Source organism: Melanotaenia boesemani, chromosome 21 (genome assembly GCF_017639745.1).
Source record: "Melanotaenia boesemani isolate fMelBoe1 chromosome 21, fMelBoe1.pri, whole genome shotgun sequence".
Taxonomy (NCBI): domain Eukaryota; kingdom Metazoa; phylum Chordata; class Actinopteri; order Atheriniformes; family Melanotaeniidae; genus Melanotaenia; species Melanotaenia boesemani.
In genome coordinates, this window is record NC_055702.1 from 11221424 (window position 1) to 11245774 (window position 24351).

General features: G+C 37.9%; 2 protein-coding genes across 2 annotated transcripts; both read right to left on the reverse strand.

Moving 5' to 3' along the window:
• Positions 1 to 4453: 4453 nt before the first annotated feature.
• On the reverse strand, positions 4454 to 16551 carry LOC121633073 (choline O-acetyltransferase-like). Its single transcript, XM_041974949.1, has 15 exons — positions 16464 to 16551; positions 15794 to 15912; positions 13513 to 13704; positions 12886 to 13004; positions 11441 to 11494; positions 11148 to 11328; positions 9873 to 10050; positions 9605 to 9774; positions 9431 to 9531; positions 9209 to 9337; positions 8960 to 9082; positions 8714 to 8855; positions 8409 to 8471; positions 7248 to 7385; positions 4454 to 6533 (listed from the first exon to the last, which is right to left on the reverse strand). Exons 2-15 carry the CDS (start codon positions 15836 to 15838, stop codon positions 6267 to 6269), a joined length of 1902 nt encoding a protein of 633 aa, XP_041830883.1. The 5' UTR covers positions 15839 to 15912; positions 16464 to 16551; the 3' UTR covers positions 4454 to 6266.
• Positions 16552 to 17434: 883 nt separating this feature from the next.
• LOC121632554 (probable vesicular acetylcholine transporter-B) lies at positions 17435 to 20146 on the reverse strand. The gene has a single exon (XM_041974151.1). The coding sequence runs from the start codon at positions 19582 to 19584 to the stop codon at positions 18016 to 18018; it is 1569 nt and encodes a 522-aa protein (XP_041830085.1). The 5' UTR covers positions 19585 to 20146; the 3' UTR covers positions 17435 to 18015.
• Positions 20147 to 24351: the final 4205 nt, after the last annotated feature.

The window sequence follows — 24351 nt, forward strand, 5'->3', positions numbered from 1 at the left end:
TGATGGTATTACCTAGGCTACATGTGTCCTGGTGTAAATAAGCCTGTCAGTTTAGTCTCTAGTTCATATGTAATAGAGGACAGGGCTGAGGGACGATGGCTGGGACGCTTTATGGCCTCTCCAGTCACACTTGTCAACGAAACTAGCGCTACAAGACAGCACAGATACCCACGACAAATAGGCTTTGTTTGTGTAGTTTACAATTACCCAACACAGAGACAAACTATAAAGCATTTTCACTCTCTAAACTGAGAGGGTAAAGCTTACAGCATGAAACAAAACAACAGTAAAGTCTGAGCTTTTTAAACTAACTAAGATGTTCATTGGTAGCTGAAAAAAGAATTTTATCTAAAATGTATCTTGATAAATAAGGAGGTAGAAAGACAAACTGCCTACCTGTAGTTAACATTTTTTCCCACTTGGACTGCTTTAATACATTGCCTTAATTTTAAGTTGAGACCTTAATCATAAGTAATAAGTTATGCAGAGCACAAGGATAAAATTATGCAGTATATGCACTTGTGTTTTTAATCCCCCTGAGTTGTGATAGCTGCAATGATGTTTGCATGTTACATTTATGTTTTGATTAAAATCTCCTCGAGAAACTGTTGGGCTTTCACAGATAAAAGCCAATAAATAAAGCCCAGTAGGGATTCATGTTTTAACTAGTAAATCCACGACTCCCTGTGGCTTTGTAGAACCTTTTATATAACATTAATTACAGAGTTACTGAAGAAAAAAAAAACAATTGATACATTTGCTATCTTCATTATTTGTGAGTAATAATCCATTGTGCTGCTTTGGTCTACCATCCAAGAAAAAACTGACTGGTTTTTGGTGCTGCCACCCCAACAGTGACAGCTACATAACAAGCCCAGTGCACAGTAGTGCCCAGAGGTTCACTGTGCTACTGCTGCTCTGAAAAGCCCTGAAAGCACATGTAGACAGCTTCCTCCTCTCTATGGACATTTACACAAACATACTGCCATTCTGCAACATGCGACAGGCCCATGACTCAAGTCACTCAGCTGTGCTATTCCCTATACCCCTCTGTCAAAAATCCTTTACATACATGAACAGAACGACATACCAAACCCTCTGAGCCAGTGTTTTTCTCTTTGGAAGATTAACTGTACATTGCTGGGATGTTGGGGCTTTAGTGAAATAATAATAGTTATAGCAATAAATCACAAAACAAAAGCAATAAATTTACACTTGATTTAAATCTGGATCAAGTTTGGACTAATTACTTCATCATCAGTTTCTGCATAACATTCAACAAAGTGAAACTTCTTTCTGTATTTCCCCACTCAACAACTGCTGCCATGTGTTGGAATCTAATCATTTCCTGAAAATGATCAAGGCCAAATGCCAGTAAAATGTCTCCTTTGAAACATCTGAGAAACATCTGTCTCAGTCAGAAACATCTGTCTGGTGAGGTAACACTCCCAAAGCTCCATAAGTTCAACATATATGCATCACACTTGAGTGTGAGGCTCTTTGCAAAGAATGCTACCATTTAAAATATTTTAAGGCAAATATAAAATGTGTTTTATGCTAGCTAATAAGCTTCCTGTCCCATTTTGAAATCCTTGCCAGGGAGCTGAATACAGTTTTCTCTTTTTGAAATTGTGATTGGTGCTGTGCAGACACAGAACAGATGGTGTTATCGACCTCATGGGGGAGAGGAGCAACAAGTGTGCAATTAAAGGCCTGAAGAGATGCATAAACTCATATGGATAGACTGGAAAATAAACCAGTTCAGCTATAAAGCACAAAATTAATAATACCTACCTGGTGTAATTGGAGGGTCAAATCTGAAAATTCTTCTGCTTGGGTGAAGTGAAATCAGTAATCCGAGATATGAGTTAATTAAATTTCTGTAAGTATTCTTGGTCAGCATCATGTGGATAGTCTTTAAATTAACAGCTTTTGCAGAAACACTTTAACTGCCAATCCAGCAGTTTTCTTTAATAAAGACGCTGAGGTTGTAAAATCTATAAAGTATAAAGTTTTAAAGTTAAACTTGGACTTCAAGTACAGAAAACATGTGCAACTTAGAAAGTATTTAAGATGCTATGCCAAAGTCTGAGCCAGAACATTGTCATCTTCGGCTACCATGGGTGTAATGGTTGCAACTGTCAAATTCTTACACTGTGGTGAGTTTGCTAACATAAAAAAGCTTGGATATCCACTGAGGACAGAAATGGCCAAAGTATGCTTTCTGTGGAAGTAATAAACAGCTTTTCAACATCCTACTACATAGACACTTCATTATTACAATACATAATGTGCATTAGTGACCACTCTTCATACTTCACACTGCAACATATTTTTGTTAATACTCTTTGGCTCTATGTAGCACTTATTTGTAATAATAATAATAATAATGGATTAGATTTATATAGCTCTTTTCAAGGCACAAAAAGCGCTTTACATTGAATCCATTATTCATTCACTCCTCACTCATACCTGGTGATGGTAAGCTACTTGTGTAGCCACAGCTGCCCTGAGGCAGACTGTTGGAAACATGGCTGCCAATCTGCGCCTACGGCCTCTTCACCCATCACCAAACATTCAGCCACATTCGTTCACCAGCGATGCCAACACTGGAGGCGAGGAGGGTTAAGTGTCTTGCCCAAGGACACAAAGACAGATGACTGGGGGAGTGGGAATCGAACCGCCAACCTTCAGGTCATTGGACGACACACTCTGTCACCTGAACCACTGCCGTCCCTTTATCTTATTTTTTTTAACCTTATTCTAAGACACCAACTCCAAAAGAGTTGGGATGTAGGGTAAAATGGAAATAAAAACAGAATGCAATGATTTTCAAATCTCATAAAACATTTTATCCTTTTTAATGGAAAATATTATCTCATTTTAATTTAATGGCAGCAACACAAAAGAAGTTGAAATAGGGGTATTAAAAGGCTGGAAAAGTAATTGGCACAAGTCAAAAACAACCGGTTACTTAGCAGCATGTCAGTAACGCGACTGAGTATAAAAGGAGCATTTCCAAGAGTGCGAGTCTCTCTGAAGTAAGGATACACCAAGGTTCACCAGAGGTTCACCAGAGGTTTATCCAGTTCTACAACAACTGTTTAAAAATTGTTTAAATATTTCAGAAAAAATGTTCTTCTCTGTAAAATTGTGAAGACTTTGAAGATCCCATGATAAACAGTGTATAACATCCTCAAATGATTCAGAGAATAAAGAGAAATCTTTGTGCTCATGAAACAAAGTCGAAGGTCAAAATTAAATCTTTATATTTGGCACTGTATTTAAAACAGGTGTGATTTTCTCATGGAAATCACTGCATGGGTCCAGGAACACTTTCAGAAATGACTACCTGAGAACAAAGTTCACTGTGCAAACCACAAACGCAGCTTAGAGCTCTATCATACAAAAGAAAGACGGAATAAACCGATATAACATATGTAAACATGATCCAGAACTTCTGCCACCCTCTCTGGACCAAAACTTATTTAAAATGATCAGAGGCACATTGGAGTTTTTTCTTTGGTCACATGAATCAAAATTTGAATCTTTTTGAAAACCATGGACAGCATGTCATGCTGACTACAGAAGAGAGGGACCATTCGGATTCTTATTAGCATAAGTGCCTATGGCATAGGTAGCTTACACATTTGCACCATCAATGCTGAAAAGTAAATAGTCCTCCTGCATCCTCCCTTATCCATGTACCCCACCCCCTCATCCATCAGTTCTTTCAGCCATCCACCCTTCCCTCCTTCATATATTTATCTGTCCTCATTTTACATTCACCCTTTCACCCTTCCCCACTTCTCTCCCTTCTTCATTCCTCCTTCATCTATCCTCCCCTACCCTCACCCATTTATCTCTCCACCAATCTTCCCCTTCCTCCTTTTCCCTCCCTAATCTATTTATTGATCCGTTCTTTCTTCCCTCATCCATTCTTCCATCATTCTCTTCATCCCCCATCCTTTTCCAATTTCATATAATGAGTTTGTTTCTTTTTTTTTCAGGTACTATCTGGGGTGGTCCTAAGTCCGCTTGAGTCACTGACACCCTGAGACAGGATCCCCACAACACGTCTCCTCCCAGTGCTGAAACATAAGACCCACAAGATGAACCAATTAGAACTTTCAAATCCATCAACAACTTCATCCATACATTTCATTAAATCACATTGTTAAGGTGTGGTCCTTGCAAGTAAACATATCCTTAGGATTTTCACAAGCAGTCCACATTACTCACCCCCCTCATATGCACACATACACTTACTGGGACAAATAAAGCAATCCAGTTAATGGCCAGGTTGAACTCAAGCTATAGTTGACTCAAATGCATATAATCATACAGTTTGTGGATGCATGCACAGCTGAGCGCAGCAGCTGTTAGAGATCAAGCTACAGTATGAGTTCAGTTTCAAATTTAAAACAAAAATACTAGCTCTGGAAGAAAAAAGTGGTATTGCATTCATTTTATTTATAGATTGCCTTTTCACATGTGTCATGTGACTATTTTTTATTACAGTTCATATTAGTGATTTCAGCTTACATCAGTAAAATAATACTTTAGCTTAAAATATGTATTTTCAAAATAAAAAAATACATGACTTTTCACTTCACTACAGTTAATTAAATTCTTCAATAAAACTATATTCTGTTTTTCAGTAGTATCACACATTATCATTTCACAGATATATTTTGAAATACTTAATCAGGCCCTTTCAATACAGTTAAGTGGCCTGATTATCAGTCATATTTTTTTCATTAAGCAAGAAATGAATTCTGGTACGGTTCACTTAATAGACAGCAAATACCAAGTAAAAACACATCAAATCAACACTAGAGATACAACACTGATTACATTTGACAAAGACGACAAACAGTTTGTAGTACTTTAAGGCATTTTGTATCTTCTTTACCAGGATTTTGCTGTCACACAATACTGTCACACTAAAATATAAAAATACAGCTATTATTTCAGAATAAACATGCACATGTGTCACTTTTAATCTTTATGTGATATAAATTTTGAAATTATCTATAGTTCACATTCACTTTGGCAGATAGATACACAACATGTGCCACACAGATTACAAACATCCTCACATTTTAACAACAAATAAACACTTATTTAGACTTATGAGCCATCACAGATTAAACAAGACCCACAATATACATTTGTATAGAGATTTTCAGCCACAGCACTCTTTGAATAAACATTTTGATCAAAACAACCACTGTTGCTGTTACTCATTGCCGTATCCCATATGTGTGAATATCAAAAATAGCAACTATAGATAAACTGACTTTAAATAAGCTCCATGCATTTAATGATCTGATGGGATTAATTGCACATAAACCCTCACTGCACTTGGTGTTGTGTTATTGCACATAGAGCACTAATGAATACCTTTTATTCTACCTCTAAATTTAAATAATGACTCTTTGTACATACACGTAAACAGAATATAATGCCTCAGTCACTTCTGGACTGCATCTCACTTATAAAGTAGCAATGTTCACAACAATATACAAGTACTACCTATTACTGTAATATATTATCCATCAAACAAGACAACTTTAAATGTGCCAGTGAAACCATTATACCACATGACTCACTTTTCTCTTTACACACATTATTTAAAACCAGTTGTCTATTTTAACAGTTATAGATATTCTAAAGTGCTTCAACAAACAGACTTCACATATGCACAACCTCTTTGGCAAACTCACACTTTACATAAAATACTAAATACAATTCAGCACATTTTATTGGATCTCACAGTGTTGACAAACTGGCACTAATGAGGTTGCTTAGTCACATTTACAAGGGGTCATGATTGCTATAAATTGCTGATATATGTCTTCCTTTAATGAATAACATGTAACTACTCTATGTATATGTTAGGATCACTCATTTGAATCATTCTCTCAGAGGAATTTATCCTCAGATCAGTGCTACAAAGAGGACATGGCTTCAGTTTCCTAAAGGCAGCAGACTAGTTAATGTCAGTCTACCAGGGTCAATGATGGACCCAAAATCATTCTGTTGTCCACACTGATCCAAAAGAACCCCAGTTTAATCTATTTTTTTTATTAATATATTATATATATACACAATATATATAGTTACACATGTATTTTAAGGCTTTGCATTTCACTGTCAAAGGAATACTATTGCACAAATAATACGTGAAGGCATCTCAACTACAGTCTAAATCTAAAAGTATTGAGTGTAAGAGGTGAGTGAGCATGCTCTCTCAGTATGGCTTACTTCCCCGATTTATGAGGCTGACCAGCTCTCTGGCTACTGTCAGCCAGTTTGGCTGCCGTAGTACCAGTTCTATTGCACAGGTCCCTGATTTCCAGCAGACCCTCATTCAGGGCTTTAACAAAAACGGCTGAGCTTGTTTCGGTGTTCTCCCAGAAACTCGACACACAGAAGATGATGTGGTCTGACTGTGGGTTGTAACAGGCACCGTAGCCGTTGGGCACCACTGGGCCGTAGCAGCAGAACATTTCCACTGTCGTAGGAACCTGCAGATAAAACCACATAACCTGTGTTACACCAGCTTAACAAATAAAATAGCTGTCTAGAATTTAAACAAACTAATCAATTTTATGTCAGATTTATCACACTGTTAAAGCAGCTGATGCTCGTTTTTTAACGCAAAATTTTTCAAGATGAAACAACAGCAATAATTTTACCAAGAAGTTATAGAATTACCAACAAGGGAAACTATCAGGTCCTGTGTGAATTTATAGTGTGTTATATATTCATATAGTTAAGTCCTCTTTATCACACTTTAATTGGTTGTGTGTATTTTTTTGACATTTCTTTTTCTGTTGCACTCTCACTTTTAAATTCTCACACTCTGACTCGCAGGCAAAATATTTACTGCAACAGTTTTGCTCTTGGTTTTCTTTACTTGCTACACCACTTAGAGCTAAATATAATCATGCTGTTAATAAATTACAAAGTAGTCTAAGTTCAATAATGAACACATCACTGTTGTATTTATATAAATAACAATAGCAGGCTTTCTTTCAGGTGGCAACAAATGCACTGGTGTCACGTTGTTGTTTCTACAAATGTTTGTTAGAAAAGTTTGAATATTAGTGTAGTTTTTCAAGAGGGCCTGGATGATATTTGTATATTGTGATTGATTGTTGGAAAAGCAGAACATTTATATAATATGATATTTTCGTTGTTAAAAATGTTGAGATGGATAAAATCTGAATTTGTGCTACCTGACTGGTGGAAAGGATGAAATGATTACTGGCCAGATATGTCTCATCACAGAAGATCTCTGGCTTCTCCATGTTGAGCTCCTTTGCAGTCTTCAGAAGCCCAAGGAGGTGATTGTCTATTGCCATTCCTGTAATAGCCTCAAAAAACAAACCTTTGCTTAGAAATGATGGATATTTTTATCAGTTAGAATTTCAAAATGCACAAAGAAATGGTTTATAAGCCCTGTAAGTGTCAGGGGCTGGACTGGAGTGAAGCAGTAAAGTTGCTGGCGTTTATTTATTTAAAAGGTATTATGCACATTAGTAAACATTTCAATATGAATTTAAAATTTAAATGTGCTAGAGTTAGCAAATGAGCTTATTTTTATCTGTAGTCTCTTGGCAGGTCAAGACACCAGCATACAGTACATACATTACAATAAGTAACAAATAAAAAACAAAAACAAAAAAACATTAAAATACTTGGTGATATAAAACCAGTATATTAAAGTATAGTAAAGATGTGATAAGCTTCTTATTCATGAGTGCAAGTTTGATTACTTTCAATCCATTTCTAAAGTTTAGTTTTAAAAATTGGATAGCTGGTGCTTTCTCTTAATTCACTGGGAAGACACGTCCAGTAGTCTGTGACCCTTACTGAGAAAATTGTTTGCCCAAATTTACTGCGCCTGTACTGTACAACAAAGTCTCCTTTGGTGGTTGCTGTAGTTGCCTTTTTATCCAACAATATGGCAGTAATGGTAACTAAGTGGCTTTTGATGTAGTGACATCAGCATCTGTTTATTAAGGGTCTCTTTTAATTTCAGGGGGATCCTGTTTGCTTGAAACCAACTTGTAAAACTGTAGAATATGTGGGAAAAGATCATAGCATGCATAAAGGGGTTTGCTGCATCTACTGTTAAATATGGTCTGATATGTCTAAAATTAGCCAAATTAAATGGCCGTTTCATTTTTTCTTTTTTTTTTTTTTTTTTGGAAGGACCCATTCTACTGTGAGGAAGCATCCTCCTTGTAGAACATTAGCTTAGTAAAGCCAATATGATTAAACATAGCTTAGCTTGTTGTAAGTGCTATGCTAAACTGGTTAAGCAGTCTGAAATTTACACTAGCAAATAATTATGTCACATCAACATATATTTTAAAAACTTTTAGAATACTTACTGCAACTGTGTAATTTGTTTGGGCATTAATTGCATCCCTTAGCCTTTTCATTTTCTCTGAATCCTGTTAAAGAAGTAAAAAATATATAAAGAAAAAGCCAACCCAAGGCATTTGTTCTGTCATAAACATAGATAGCAAAACAACTTCTTTTGTTCATAGATCCTTAAAATCTGCAGTGAGATCATCTGTTTAAATTGAGAAACTGTGTTTGGCATGCCAAGCTGGATTGCTGCACCTGTTTCATTTAGCAATGAGCTGCAAGGTGGGAGTTAGTAATTGAGGTGAAAGTGAGAAAAATGACTCACACTGAAAGTTGTTCTCTCATCAGTCATGGACTTCACAAAAGCCAGGGCCTCAGGAGTGGCTGAACGAATGTTATCAACCCGACCGTCTTGGAAACGGCGAATTGATGCACTCTCATACGTGGACACAAGCCTTCCCCTGCATCTGATGGACATAAATTGAAAGGATGTGCCAAAAGCATAACATTTCCATTTCATATATATTTGATTTCAATATACTGTTTATATTGTATAAAGAATTTAATTTACTTGTAAAATGCAAGTTGCAAGGCAACTTGTATAAATGCGTCTGGACTCATCTTCTGCTTTTTGATAAATTCTTTCCCATAAGTTTCAAATTTGAGTACATCCATGTCAAGATTATTCACCAGCCTGGAGAAAAAAACAACAACAAAAAAACCAAAAACAGTAGGCCTACAAATGTGAAACATGTCTCCATTGATATTTGTTATTATTTGGAAATATAGTTATGCATTTGTTTGCTTGTGTTGGTCTTGCCTTTGGAGTCTTTCTCCAGATGCTTTTAAGAGTCCTTGGATGTGGGGGTTGTATTTCCAGAGCAACCTTCTTGGAGGGGGAAGCTCTCTCACCTTTGCAGACTTAACTATCTTGGAGGGACTTCCTGTTCTGTTCACAACAACAAAGCTTTTGTTTTTTCCACGATGTGAACCTCAGCTGAATTTGACATGACAGTATTCTTAGTCTAATGTGCTGACTTACATATATTTCATCAAGTATTCAGAGCACTGCACCAGAACTATTCCCTCAAATGGCGAATGATCACATACCACCCCACATATCCCATCCATTCCTACAACAAACTGGGAGAAGGTGGAGTGACATAATTAAACTTAATATTGATCAAAGATCACAGTGTCTGGGATAAGATCCTACCTGCATTGACTTGTCATACCAGCGGTTTGCACCATTTTTCTCATGTCCTCCACCATGTAACATCATCAAAGCCCTATTGGTATCACTGGGCTGGAGACCACAGGGTTCATCCAAACACACCACACATACACAGCTCTCAATCAGGGCCAAAGAATCCCGGTTGATTTGTTCTGGATACAGGAAGTAGGTAGACAGATTACTCTTCTGAAAAGTGTTTATATTTTGTTAAAAACTTTAAAAGTGGGCAGGAGGGAAGCGGCTGAGAGACCTTTTGTTAATGCTTCTCTTGCTTGAGTCCATTCTGTTCTGCCATCTGATGTCAGGATCCCAAAAGGAGGGAGTCTCTCTTCAGCGTTTTCTGACATTGTCATGATCTTCTCCAGCTGGTGGAATATCTCCACCTCATTGAGCTGCTTGCTGTTTGCAACTATATCCAATACGAAAAACTAGTGAGAAAAATAGATTTCAGTGATTGCATGTTATAGACCTAATTATTTTATCACCTGCAAGATACATAACACAACTTTCGTAGGGGATAATGTCAAAACGTGTCCTTACTGTTGAGCCCATATTTTATTAAAACAGCTGTGGTGATAAGGAAATGAAGAATAATGATAATGACAAACAATGGCAAATTTGTACCAACAATACAACTCCTCCGCTCCCATCAGCCAAGATGAAACTCCAGGAAGCTCTCAGACAAAGTTGTAGATTTAATCAGTTGTAATCACATTAATTCATTTAATCTCCATAGGGATGGACCCTCATATGCAAGAGATTGATAGCTCCCAAATTGACAGGGTCATTTCCAGGTTAGGACTCTTGCAAATGTTGGTGGTAAGGAATTATTTGTGGGAATGATGAACATCAGTAACAGCTAATACACTTTTTGAATGAAATGAGAAATAAATCACTGAACTGAAGTAAGTCAGGTGCTAATCTTTAAACAAACTACCTCTCACAAAAAAAAAAACCCAGATTATATAAAGTTTATATTAATTCAGACCAGTTTTGTTTTGTTTTGTTACAGCCTTATTCCAAAATGGAATAAATTCACTTTTGTCCTTAAAATTCTACACACAATACAAAAACAAAATCTCAAGTTGGCACTTTGGAAAGTATCCAAAATTGTGAAAATTGTGTATGTGAAAATTTCAAATCTTAAAGTAACATGTACAGATACCTACAGGTTAAAGAAAATCAGTCAATACATTCTTACAGCTATCTAAATGCTGGACAAATGAGCTATCATGATTTAATGATATGGTTAATATTGCATCTTAAATTGTATATAACAGTAAACTTGAATAAGTGGGTATAGCCAAAGGGTGGATGGATGAAGATGAAGAAAGGGTTGATATATATATAATTCTTTTTTCATTCAATGCATTATTATGTAATATATTATGTAATATGTTGTTTCTTTTTAAGCCATGTTTGTTGTTTAGGTGATCAAGATTGAATGTAGAATTTAAATGCTCAAGACAGTCTTCATTTAGAAGTGTGATGGATTGTGAAAATTCTCAAAGCCCAGCGTCCTGACCTGGTTCTTGCATGCCACAATTATGTGTTCTGGTGCTGAGGAGACTGCATTCATGTGGACTTTCAGCATGTCTGTCTTTAACCCTGGGTAGCGGTAGGAGGTAAAGAGGCGGTAATACTGCTCCATGCACAGAGGAGTCCCAGCTAGCTGGCCTCGAGCGAAATCCACTGGCAGTGCGTGCCTGGGAGACATTATTATACACACCTGATTACTTCTGACTCCTTTTTAAGGTTTTTAAGTTAAATCAACAGTGGTTGCAGGGTGGCACATAATCAATTATAGACTGAACTCACGCATCAATGAGAGCCTTATACTCCAGCACTCCTTGGATGAGACGGGCAGCAAATCTTAAAAGTAAGAAGGATGAAATAAAACAATAAGAAAAAAAATGCTATGAGACACTGAACATACAAAACAGGCTGGCTGGTGGCCATAATTAGATATACTCCCATCCATCAAAAAAACTAACAGCAATCAAATTATGGTGAATTACTAGGCTACAGTGAGGAAGCTGTGTGTATTTATCTGTGTGGGAGAGAGCTAGTCTGTACATATGAGTGGGCAGTGTGGGCAAATAGGGAAAACACAGTGCCTTGTCAGGTCTTATGTTGTATGTCATTTGTCTTGGTGTTATTACCTTCAAAGCCAGATCAATACAAAGGAGGCAGCCGCAGCCCACCACACCCCTAAATGAGGTCTGACTAGCGGTCTCTGTGGAGAGTTTGGCCCTGTCACTCCCAATCTAATAAGTGGCCATGTCAGTAGATTACCAGCTGCTTGGGGTGCTCTGGAAATATTCAGTTAGCGTGGTTCAAGCTGACAATAGCTAATGTTGAGTTGCAGAGCTGGATGGATCGGTGTAATGTCTGGTACACCATGACTCATTTAATAATAGGCATGACTGTAATTCAGATCTTAATCTGAGCCTCTGTTTGCTGAGAAGAACATAAACCCTGTCAGCAGCTAAAGAGCTTAACATTCATATTATGTAGTTTGCTAATGTGGAATAGAATTTTTATTTATACAAAACTAAGAATGCACATCAATTTCACAGAACATTAAATCAACTTTCTAAAGCAGTTCAGTGTACACTGTAAACGTTATATGTGAACTGAACTGCAGATTTTTCTTCTATCACAGTTACACATTTTCCATTTTTCTCTTGATGCTGTAATTCATAATGCCTTAGAAAAAGGTTGCAACAGTTGGGTTTGTGGGTTTTAAAGGGCATGTGCCCACAGAATGTCAGCAGTGGAAAGTGGGTTTTAAGTAGAGCTGTAAAAGTGAACAAAAGGTAATAATTCAAGTACATTTTAAAGCTAAAAATCCAAAGTGCCATGCTTATCTAGGTCTTGAGCAAGAGAAATATTTTCCCTTACTTTCTGACAGCTTTTAGGACAAATAAAAAGCAACAGGTCTATTGATAATCAAAATATTTATTTCATTATTTGTATCCTGCTTTCTTTTGACTGGTTACATAAGAGTAATTGGCTTTTAACTAAATACAATCAACCCAAACCTGAACATTTAAATGTAACGTTTACATGTCTATATAATGTCCTGTGAATGGATTCAATCTTTTTATTTTCATCGTGAAGAGATTGAAAGAAGCTTCCATTTAGATTTCTCTTTTCTTTGATGACATGATTCTGTTGCGTTACGTAGTGCAGCTTTATCAGAAAGGAAAGAGTAAAATTTAAAGTCTACACATTAGTAAAACCAAATGACTGGCACATACCTGAGGGCATCTTTATAATTTGAGAATGCCTGCTTTGGGAACACCATGGCAGGGCTGGAGTTGACTGGTAAGGCCAACCTATTGTTCAGGTACATGTCCTCAAGCCAGTAGTCATAGACCTAAATGTTAAACAAGGGAAACATTATGAGAAATGTAGCTTTTTTAAACACTTTGGACTCAATTTTATTACTTTGAGAGTGAAGACCTGTGGGCAATGGAGCCAAAGAAACATTGCAGTGGATCATCTACCAGATGAAAAATAAGAGTGGGAGTGTGATAGACTGACCAATCACCCAGATGCAGGAAGAGAAACTGAGGCTTCATAAATCTTCATTATCAAGTGTTATATGTTCTTCTTTTCAACTCATATGAATGATTTTTTTTCTCTTTAACATAAAAATTTAGGCTATTTTCACTTTCAGTAAATATTGTGTAAAGAAAGTTTTTTTTTTTAGTTAGTTTTTCAAATTGACAACTAAGTAACTAAAAAGGGAAACATATATGATGACTCATTTGAACAAATAATACAAAACATCTTTATTGAATCAAGGAAAAAACTTTTCCCTAATGTAGAAGAATACAACAAGCAACATCCGTGTTGTTTATCTTTTAGATTTCAGAAATTACCCAGTTGGTTGTCTTGTCCCTCCGCTCCATCAGCTTCTTCTGTAGAACCTCTCCGACACCCCCAGGAGCCCCAAACTTCTCAACAATGGCCTTAGTCTTCCTAAACTGTTCTTCCTTCACCAGATGCTGGACGCACTTCAAGTAAGTTTCGAGGGTTTGCTTCAATGGAGGCACGGGTACCTTTGGCAACACCTTTTAAAGAAACAACTCAGAAGTACAGCAACTGTTCAACATTTGGATGCCTTTCCTCTTCTTCAGTGTTCATTAGCTAAAAGGGTAATTCATTCCCATGTATCCTTAATCCTTCTATCATTATAGCCTGACTTAATAATTTATCTAGGATGCTTCAAGGCCTGTTTGAAAATTAATTCCACCACCTCATGGGTATTGTTGGAAAATACAACTTGAGTATCTTTTCTGTCTAATGTTTGATGATTTGCATACTGACTGCTGTTTGAAAAGCCAAGATGTTAATATTAATAGGTTCAAGACTATTTTTAAAGTTATTGTGGCTATTAGTTTGTCCATCTTTTCAGATGGCTTTACATCACTGTTGAAGAAGAACAAAAATCCGATTAAATCCATCACCACTCAAATAACAGTAAACATTACACAGCAACACAGTTATTGTTATGATATAAGCTGGATGGCAGGATTAACCCTCCTGTCGTGTTCCGGTCATATCCGAACTTAAATATTGTGTTTTACGTCTGCTTGTCTCAAGGCCATAAGATATCTTCCACACTGTGCATTTAAATATATAAAAGTGATGATCACCACTTTCACTGAATTTAGAGTGTTTTAGTCAACCTTGTTATACCTGTGGTGTTCCCAGTCAGAGGAGAAAACATCCCCATACACACACACATGCACACACATGCACCACACGTTTCAAACTGAACAATGTCTTTTGTTGGTACACGCCTCTTTCCCTCACTTACGTGCCGATTCTCCCACGTGAACCACCATCCTGATGAAACAATGTATCATATCACAGACTATATATATATCACACAGACTAGACAGGTGTCTCTTATGTGAACCCATTTCTTTCCTGTGCTTTTGTGCCCACCCCTCACATGAACCCCACCTTACAAACTAGTGTATCATGTACAATGCATCATATCTTCACACAGACCCCCAAAATATAGCTCGATGTTCGTCTTGTATTTCTTTTACTCTACGCTCAATAAGTAAATGACTGAGCCACAGTTATCTGTCAGAGGCTCTGGATCAGATTTTAGAAGAAAATGAAGAGGACGCTGAAGTTAAACCAGAGGTAGAGGAGGATGTCTTTGAAACGGAAGACAACACTGATCTTGATCCAGACTTTGAGGAGACTAACCAGCCAACTGATGGAAAGGGACAGGAACCTGAGGAGACATTCCAGTCCAAGAGTAAAGCCTTGCGCTGGTCTTCATCGACCCAGGACAGAGGACGAAGGGCAAAAGTGGAAAACATAATAAAGATGTGTGGATGGCTTTGAGTCCAGTTTCCATCTCTTTTCACCAGAGTTCATTGAGGGAATTATACTGGGGACCACAAATCTGGAAAGGAAGTGTGTGTTTGGGGACACCTGGAGAGAATTGGACTTGTAGACCTGCACGCCTACATGGGTCTGTTGATTCCATCAGAAAAGAAAGTGCTGTGAGCTCATGTGCCCCTAGAGACAACGAAACAAGCTTGAGATGCTGCAAATGTTATGGCTATATTTGCAAGGCCCGCTTTGACATGAAGACACACACACACACACACACACACACACACACACACACACACACACACACACACACACACACACACACACACACACACACACACACACTTTTTTCCATTACATGTTCATTTTAGAATAAGTTTTCAGTATGTATTTGTATTTCCACTGCAGTTATTCATGTTACGTATTGTTTGGTGGTGATTAATGGTTTTATGTGTTAATTTAAAGCAGTAAAAACAGATCAGTCAAATTTGACGGGGAACGCTAAACTAAGGAGTAGGGCATGAACACCACAGGAGGGTTAAATGGTGCTGTCGAGAGGTTTTATGCTATGTTATTACTGCAGAAATAAATATGAAAATCAAGTTAAAAATGAAAGCGAAAGGCCTGCGGTCGAACTTTTACCCTTAGCTTTATGACAGGGAAATGAAGCTGTGGCGCTGTCCGTGGTACTGAAATACAACCTCGCAAACTTCACAACCACGAACTGGGACACCATGCAGTATCTGCAGACAGCAAATTAACAGATGTAACTACTTTATGACAACGTAACACATTTCATACTTGGCTGCTTTGGTCTCCTGCCGCCTCTTTCTTTAAGATCGGCATGCTTGCAGTCCAGTCCAGTCAATGGAAAATGACTAGGAAACCCTCTAAAGAGGGCTGGAGTTCAGCAGTTCCTCCTTTGAAGCATGGTAAGACATTTGAAAGAGGACAGGAAAGGGGAAAAAAGACTCAATAAATAAAATTAGGCCCATCGAGAAATGCGGCTACATATGCTGTCTGAAAGTGAGCCAGTACGCTTCCATTCATCACTTTAGAGTCTAATGCAATTTGCTGCCTGTCCTTGAATTCCAGCTGCGCCCCATACTCCCCACTGCAAGCATAAATGCGTCATAAAAACTCAATTTTATCATTTTGTTATTTATCTATTCCTAAACTAAACTGAAATGAAATTAAATATATGTTACTTTCTTTTATTTCTAATTTAAAAAGAGAAATTATTACACATGTAATGCCTATTTGCATTTTAGGTTGCAATTTATTACTGGGTGGAAATAGGAAAAAGTAGACCATAACATAGATTCTTTTTTTTTCTTCTTCTTCTTCTTTTTAAGATATCATCTTCGATTCGAAGAATTCAGAGTTGCTAACTTTTAAGATTAACATAAAAATCACTGTTACTGTTCTGCTCGTTTTACTTTTCTTGTCTTTAGAGAGAAATAATACTTACCTGATAGCCAGTTGCAGAGCTCAAGAGGTCAGAAAAGTGTGATGAAGTTGCTTCCCACGCCCACTCCATGAAAACCCATGTTGTTAAGTTAAAGCTCCGTGTGAGCGGTGGACTGCTCCCCTGTCCTCACGCCTCGCCATAAGGCTGCAACTTCACATTAAAGCGGGGCTTGGAAAAGATGCTGAAGGTGTTTGAGTTTACCTACCCCCTTGAGGCAAGAAACTCCTCCCATCGAAATTCATTCGCAGAACATGTTATCTGACAGCCTGCTTTGCCTCCCCACCACCCCCACCCTCCCACATCCGATAGTAATTTTGATATATAAAAAAGGTTGACAGACGCTTTTTTGGTGTGTCATTCAGAGGTCCTGTTAATGGCCTCGTGAGTCGATTGCGTCTTTTTTGGTTTAGCTTTCCGCAAACTGCCTCATCCTTGTTTCATACACCACGGGACGCACCTGTGTTGACAGTACATCTGTTTTTCTGACCCTTTCGAAAATGGCTACTTCATCGGAAATTTTTGTTTTCATAAAGTGGTTTGTTTTCTCTCCTGTTATCTGCTTGTGAGAGACGGTAATCTGTAAAAATCAAAATTCAGAATTTAACTTTTTTTCTGTTTTACTCACAATGAATCCTAACCCCTTATTTCCAGCCATGGTGTGTTGAAGCTTCTTGAAGCACAAATATCTTCATCTCAAAGAAATAACTTCCACTCAATTATTTATTCATTTTATTTTTATCCTAATTCGTTTGAAATGAAAGTGAAGTCCCCACTGTCACACATATCCAAACAGAGATTTATTAAAACGGCCATTGTTTAAATTAATACATATTTTGTTCATTTTAAGGAGTCTGATTTAATACGTCTTGACAAAATGTTCCGTACACACACACACACACACACACTGGCACGCGCGCGCGCACACACACAGTTTATAGTGGTCCACGTAAACAATTTACATTGTGCATATATCCACATATGTACAAATACATTTATCATGATACAATTATTTTCTAACAACGAAAATGATACCAACCAGGCCTACAAAATGAAATGAATTCAATATGACTAAAATTTTGACAAGCCAGAAAAGAATGAATGAAACAGGCCTTTGATGTGCACGTAAAAAAATGTTTTCTCTGAGACTAAAAAATATAGGCTATTTTGTGTAAGGAAGGAAAATGTGCTGCGTTATAGTTGGTCCCACAAAATTTTGTACGCACATTTAACTAGTTATATCTTTTAATATAATACTTAATAATACACACAAATTCAACAAATGCTGATAAATCTCTCACAAAACTCCGGTTAAACGTCCATAACAAACGCCACATAGATTTGTTCGACACAATGAAATCACAGTGAATATAAAAGAAAAATCAACTTTGGAAAACGGGTCACACAATCATGATTTTGGTGACTGGGTGTTTATATTGCACATCGGTACCTACATAAAAGTTTATATTACCAGATTAGAGTCTGCCTACCTAGTTCACAGACTAGAAAAATCCACAGGGGGAATGTTTTAGATGGCGGTCAGAGTGTAAACGGTCTAAGTGTACTCCGGACCGGACGATTCCTCTGACACGGACCGCTGTGCTTTAAAAGGGTCGAACCCATTTTCATCTACTGACAGACAATTACCTCCCGAATTATAGCCCTTCCTTTTAGCTATCCTCTCTTCCATTTTGATAGTGTCGTACAGCCCCTGTGGAGCTTCGTCTAACAGGTTATCTCTCTCTGAGTGAGACGGTTTCATTTGGCACACTTTGCGCAGCAACAGCAGGGCTGGTGCGTAAAGCACATTGACTAGACCCATCCCCAGATTAAGTTGCACAAAACCAAGAGTGTGCACTATTTGCCCGGCTACCACAGGTCCCATAGCGTATGCGACAGAATAAGAAATATCTGCAATAGCATAAACGCTTCCGTAAACAGAAACGTGACGCACGTCAACTAAAAACGCAAGTGTCGGCAACAGGGCAGTGTCTACCAGCGCGATGCCAAAACAAATGCCGCACAGCGGGGCGATAAGCTGCCCAAAAGTTTTGCATGCAGGAACTGTGCAGGAGCTCGCACCTATGATAACCATGCCTAAAGCTCCGTAGAACCACTGCAAATGTGGATTTTGTGCTGCTAGTTTGACTGTTATGTACACACCGAGGACATGAGGGAAAAAGGCTGGGAGCCATGTGAGTCCCATTTCCCACTGAGAGGAGTGCATGGTGGTCTCCATCCAGTTGGCTATGGTAGGCTCTAGAAAGGCAAGGGGGATGTTGGCCACTGTCAGCGCCCCAGCTACCACAGCTATGTAGGGATCAATCATGAGTCTGTACATGGGGGTGCCGACTGGCATGTTCTCTCTAGTCCTGTTGGAGAAAGGTTTGATCACGGTCAGTAGCAGAAAGCCGTCCGCCAGACAAATGCAGGCGAGCACAATAAATGGCACTCTTTTGCCCACAAACTCGTACAGGACGCCCCCGAAGGGAGGTGCTACCAGACTCCCGAAAGAGATGAACGCCAGAGCAATGCCAAGCGCCCTGCTCCTCTCTGCTTCCTCCGTGTATTTGTCGGCTATCATCGCGATCCCAGATGTGTCCGCAAAAGCAGACCCCAGACCCTGCAAACTTCTGGCCACAAAGAGGGTGATATAATTCTCCCCGAAAGCAAATATGCAGGTGGATACGAACATGACAGTGAGTCCAATTAAAAGAGGGATATCATATCCGACCCGGTCTATGAAAGTTCCCGACAGTGGGTTAACTAAGAGCTGTAGGATGGCTTTAGATGCAAAAAGTACTCCTATCTGGACATCTAAATTGTCCTTGTTGCTTTTGTCTTGGCTTGTGCTGTTGGCTGAGGAGTTGGGGTGCATCACTAGGTGGACGTGCTCTGACTGCTCACTCTCCAAATCAGCAAGATAGTCTGGAATAATTGGCACGATTACCATGTAGAGCATATTGTCCAGCAAGAGAGCCACGCAAACAATCACTAATATGATCCGTCTTTGCTGGTGGGGATCCCTCATCGCGGTGCCCAGCTGTTTGGTTCTTTGGCCCATCTCTGACAGTTTTACGGCGGCTGATTTAGCCAGCCCGGATGATCCTCCTTCTCCATCCATCGTGTGCTTTTCTTTTCTTTTCCCTTTTTTTAAAAAAAGTGATTTTGATTTTCTTTAAAATGGTATTTGTGCTTCTCCTGTCTTCTGCCGATGTTTCAACACCTCGAGTGACTCATTGGTGTTTTCTCTACATTGATGAAATGTTACCCGTCCTCACCTCGCCTGTGCGTAAAGGGAGAGGCGCAGAGGAACTTGGTTGCTTCATCGGTGAAGATGCCTTTCTTCAGCTTCCTTAACGTGTCCTCTGCTCAGCCTCATTCGATGCTGTTTCATGATCCGCCAAGACGTGACGTGGTGAAAGCGTATAATTTCTGCAATTCGCAGAGGTTTGTGCCACTATCCTTACATGGCAGAGTTGGTCTTTGGAAAGATTTTCGTTACTTATTGGTAACACTTACTCTAGGACGCTCAAACGCTCTCATCCTTGTGTTCCTCCCTTCTATCACCTGTGGCACTTTTCCGCTCTGCACCGAGACCACGAATGACTTCGTGGCCATTGGTGCACATTAACCCGCAGGTTCGGCGCTATTTTAGTCCTTTTTTGGTCTCTCCCTTTCATCCAGCGCTGTGACGCATCACCAGCTTGCCCCCAAGTGGATCCCCTCGCCACTTGCCTCCTTTATGCTAATCTCCAACCATGGCAGCGATCACTTCAACCAATAAGAGCCTCTGAAGACTACACGAGAGAAGACGGGGACAAAATATTTTCTCTTTGGTCCAGCATGGGTTTTAGACTAGTTAATAAAAGAAAAAAGAAGAAAAAAAGCATATTTATTTTGAGACTCATTTATTCATTTATGAAAATTGTACTCAACGGTGAGTTGAGAAACGTTTTCTGAAGGAAATGTGTCAGACATTAGCCAAAAATGCATATAGCAGATGCATAGCATGCACAATTACAATGTTAATCTATCAGCGTCTTGGTTTCTCTTCATGATATTACGCAACATTAGTGCCACAGTGATTGACAAAACATTCAAAGGCAAAATATTCAAGTCAATAAACCCATCAACAATGACAGGGAAACTTGCAGCACAGTAATATAAACTAATATTTGTCTTGTTTCTGATTGCCTCAGTGACACTGGACACGAAATTGGAGCTAAAGAGAGATTTCAACACTACCATCACGCTGTGGATATCTCTCTTCAACAAAAACATTTATTTAGTGTAACAAAATTTGTCATCATAATGTCTGAACATATCATGTCCAAGACAAAAGTATGGAATATCTCTTTGGACTGAGAAGCCTGAAAAGTGCATATATTGATTTAGACATTAGCGACACCTTGTGGTGTAAAAAAAGCGGATGCATACCAAAACAATAATAAACCTGGTACGTCTGACTGCTACGTTTTAACCTGTTTGTATAACAATATAACTGCTAAGTTAATTCAGATAACCATCTCTCTTTCATGTTCACAATAACCGAATTTTAATATCTTTACATGCTGGTTTGCTTATTTTTAATTGGTCTTCTATATAGTTTTATTGTATCTTTTATTCACTCTACTTATTTATTTATTTCTTTATTGTGTTCCAAATTTAATATATCAGAATCAAACTTTATTAATTTTCTCTGTAACCATGGCAAATGAGAAGAACTACAATCAGCAATAACAATAAAAATATGTTCACCATAGAGAGTATCCTGACTGGCTGCATTACTACCTAGTTCAGAAGCTGCACCGCCCTCAACTGTAAGGCTCTACAGACGGTGGTGAAAGCTATTCAGCACCAGGACGGTCCTGCCATCCATGGAGGACCTCCACACCCAGCGGTGTAGGAAGAAGGCCACCAAAATCATTAAGGACCCCAGTCACCCTTGTTACAAACTGTTTTGCCTGCTGCCGTCTGGCCGACGGTTTTGCAGCATTCAAGCCCGTACCACCAGGCTTAGGGACATCTTCATACCGCAGCCACTAAGACTCTTAAACTCAGTCAGCAGCAACATCATTTTTTAAATAACGGCATTATTTTTGTTGCATATTATTATTGTTCTATATTATTGAATAATTTATTAACTTTGTTAATTTCATTATCTTTCTCTTGTTGACTGTTTTTTTAATCGTTTATATTCTTTTAGCATTGTGGGAGAGTCTGGGATTTAAAAATTTCATTACAAATGACAATAATGTTATCCTAATTATCTTAATCCTAATCTTAATCTTAATCAAATAATTTAATATAATAGGGTTAAATTACGTTTTTTTTCAGGACAAAAATGGTTTAAATAATTTATTTAAAAAAAAGCTTAAATAAATATTGAGGTATGAAGAATTTATGGCTATTTTTGTGCATGGACACTTTTGGCCATAAAGGTCACCAGAGGGTACTCAATTCATTACTACTAAACTAAATTTATCAACAGAGTATAAAAGACATGATAGAAAAAGAAAATTGGTTTAAAAATGTCTCTAAAAAGAAAAGTTATTGCAAAAATTCATGCCACTAGCACTAACACATCAGAAATTATCATCTAGGAAAAAAATAAAATAAAAGTTGAAAAAAATGTACAAAAATGTCCAGAGCAGCCACCAGGGTGGTTTTCATACTTCTCTATTTATCTGACCTTCTGTCAAATTACAAGTTATCACAGACCCTGAGGACTTTTGGTACTGGCATTTTAATTGTTCTCATAGTCAGAACTTAAACCTATGACGAGGCCTTGTTCTATCACTACAGCCCTCGTCTGAGGAACAGCCTGCTGGAGAGCCTCAGAGCTGCAGAGATGATTGATATATTAAAGAATATCAGTAGCACCTGAATTAGATTGATGGGTCAACATGATTGCGCAGAACTTGACAACAAGATGTTCAGGAGGACCGTTTAATTTGAATCAGGTGTGTTGTAACAGGGAAAAGTCGAAAAACACCTGCAGGACTGCAACCCGTCAGGACCAGAGTTGCCCTTTCCTGCTCAAGACCTAGCTTTTTAGCTTAGCATATAACTGAATTATTATTTTATTTTAGTCTTTTTCTTCTTAGTTATTTAATTATGTACTTGTTTATTTAAATGCTACCTGTTTATGCATCCTTTATGATTCTGTTTTTACACAAGCGCATTGATTTCATAAGCTCATTTATATAGACTTTTATACTTGTTTCTCTTATTTTTTATTATTGTTTTTAGGTATGCTTGTTTTTGTTGTTTTTAGCTCTTTTTTTAACTCTAGTGTTGTACTCATGCACATCCTCCACACCAGGAGCCATGCACAGGATAGTTGCCGTGGTGATTTACCCTGGGTGAATTTGAATCAGGTGTGTTGGAACAGGGAAAAGTCGAAACAACTGCAGGACTGCAGCCCATGAGGACCAGAGTTGCCCTTTCCTGCTCAAGACCTAGCTTTTTAGCTTAGCATATAACTGAATTATTATTTTATTTTAGTCTTTTTCTTCTTAGTTATTTAATTATGTACTTGTTTATTTTAAATGCTACCTGTTTATGCATCCTTTATGATTCTGTTTTTACACAAGCGCATTGATTTCATAAGCTCATTTATATAGACTTTTATACTTGTTTCTCTTATTTTTTATTATTGTTTTTAGGTATGCTTGTTTTTGTTGTTTTTAGCTCTTTTTTTAACTCTAGTGTTGTACTCATGCAAATCCTCCACACCAGGAGCCATGCACAGGATAGTTGCCGTGGTGATTTACCCTGGGTGAATTTGAATCAGGTGTGTTGTAACAGGAAAAAGTCGAAACACCTGCAGGACTGCAGCCCATGAGGACCAGAGTTGCCCTTTCCTGCTCAAGACCTAGCTTTTTAGCTTAGCATATAACTGAATTATTATTTTATTTTAGTCTTTTTCTTCTTAGTTATTTAATTATGTACTTGTTTATTTTAAATGCTACCTGTTTATGCATCCTTTATGATTCTGTTTTTACACAAGCGCATTGATTTCATAAGCTCATTTATATAGACTTTTATACTTGTTTCTCTTATTTTTTATTATTGTTTTTAGGTATGCTTGTTTTTGTTGTTTTTAGCTCTTTTTTTAACTCTAGTGTTGTACTCATGCAAATCCTCCACACCAGGAGCCATGCACAGGATAGTTGCCGTGGTGATTTACCCTGGGTGAATTTGAATCAGGTGTGTTGGAACAGGGAAAAGTCGAAACACCTGCAGGACTGCAGCCCACGGGGACCAGAGTTGCCCTTTCCTGCTCAAGACCTAACTTTTTAGCTTAGCATATAACTGAATTATTATTTTATTTTTGTCTTTTTCTTCTTAGATATTTAATTATGTACTTGTTTATTTTAAATACTACCTGTTTATGTATCCTTTATGCTTCTGTTTTTACACAAGCACATTGATTTTATAAGCTTATTTATAGACGTTTATACATGTTTCTCTTATTTTTTATTGTTGTTTTTAGGTATGCTTGTTTTTTTGTTTTTAGCTCTGTTTTAACTCTAGTGTTGTACTCATGCAAATCCTCCACACCAGGAGCCATGCACAGGATAGTTGCTGTAGTGATTGGGGGTCCCCCAGACTGCATCCCTAGGTTGCGTCCAGATTGAAAATCATTGTTACGTAAATATCATAAAATACCCCATAAGATTGGAAACTGCAGCCTTAATCTTTTGTGCATTTATTCAGTGAAATGTCTTATTCTCAACATTTCATAATTAGAATTATTTAAAATAACACAGAGTAGGACTATACTTCATTGCAGCTGTAAGCAGACTGCTATTTGCTAAGGTTAGTGAATTTTAGACTCCATATATGGACAGGCTGATAGGCTTCTGGTAGAATCTAAACATGC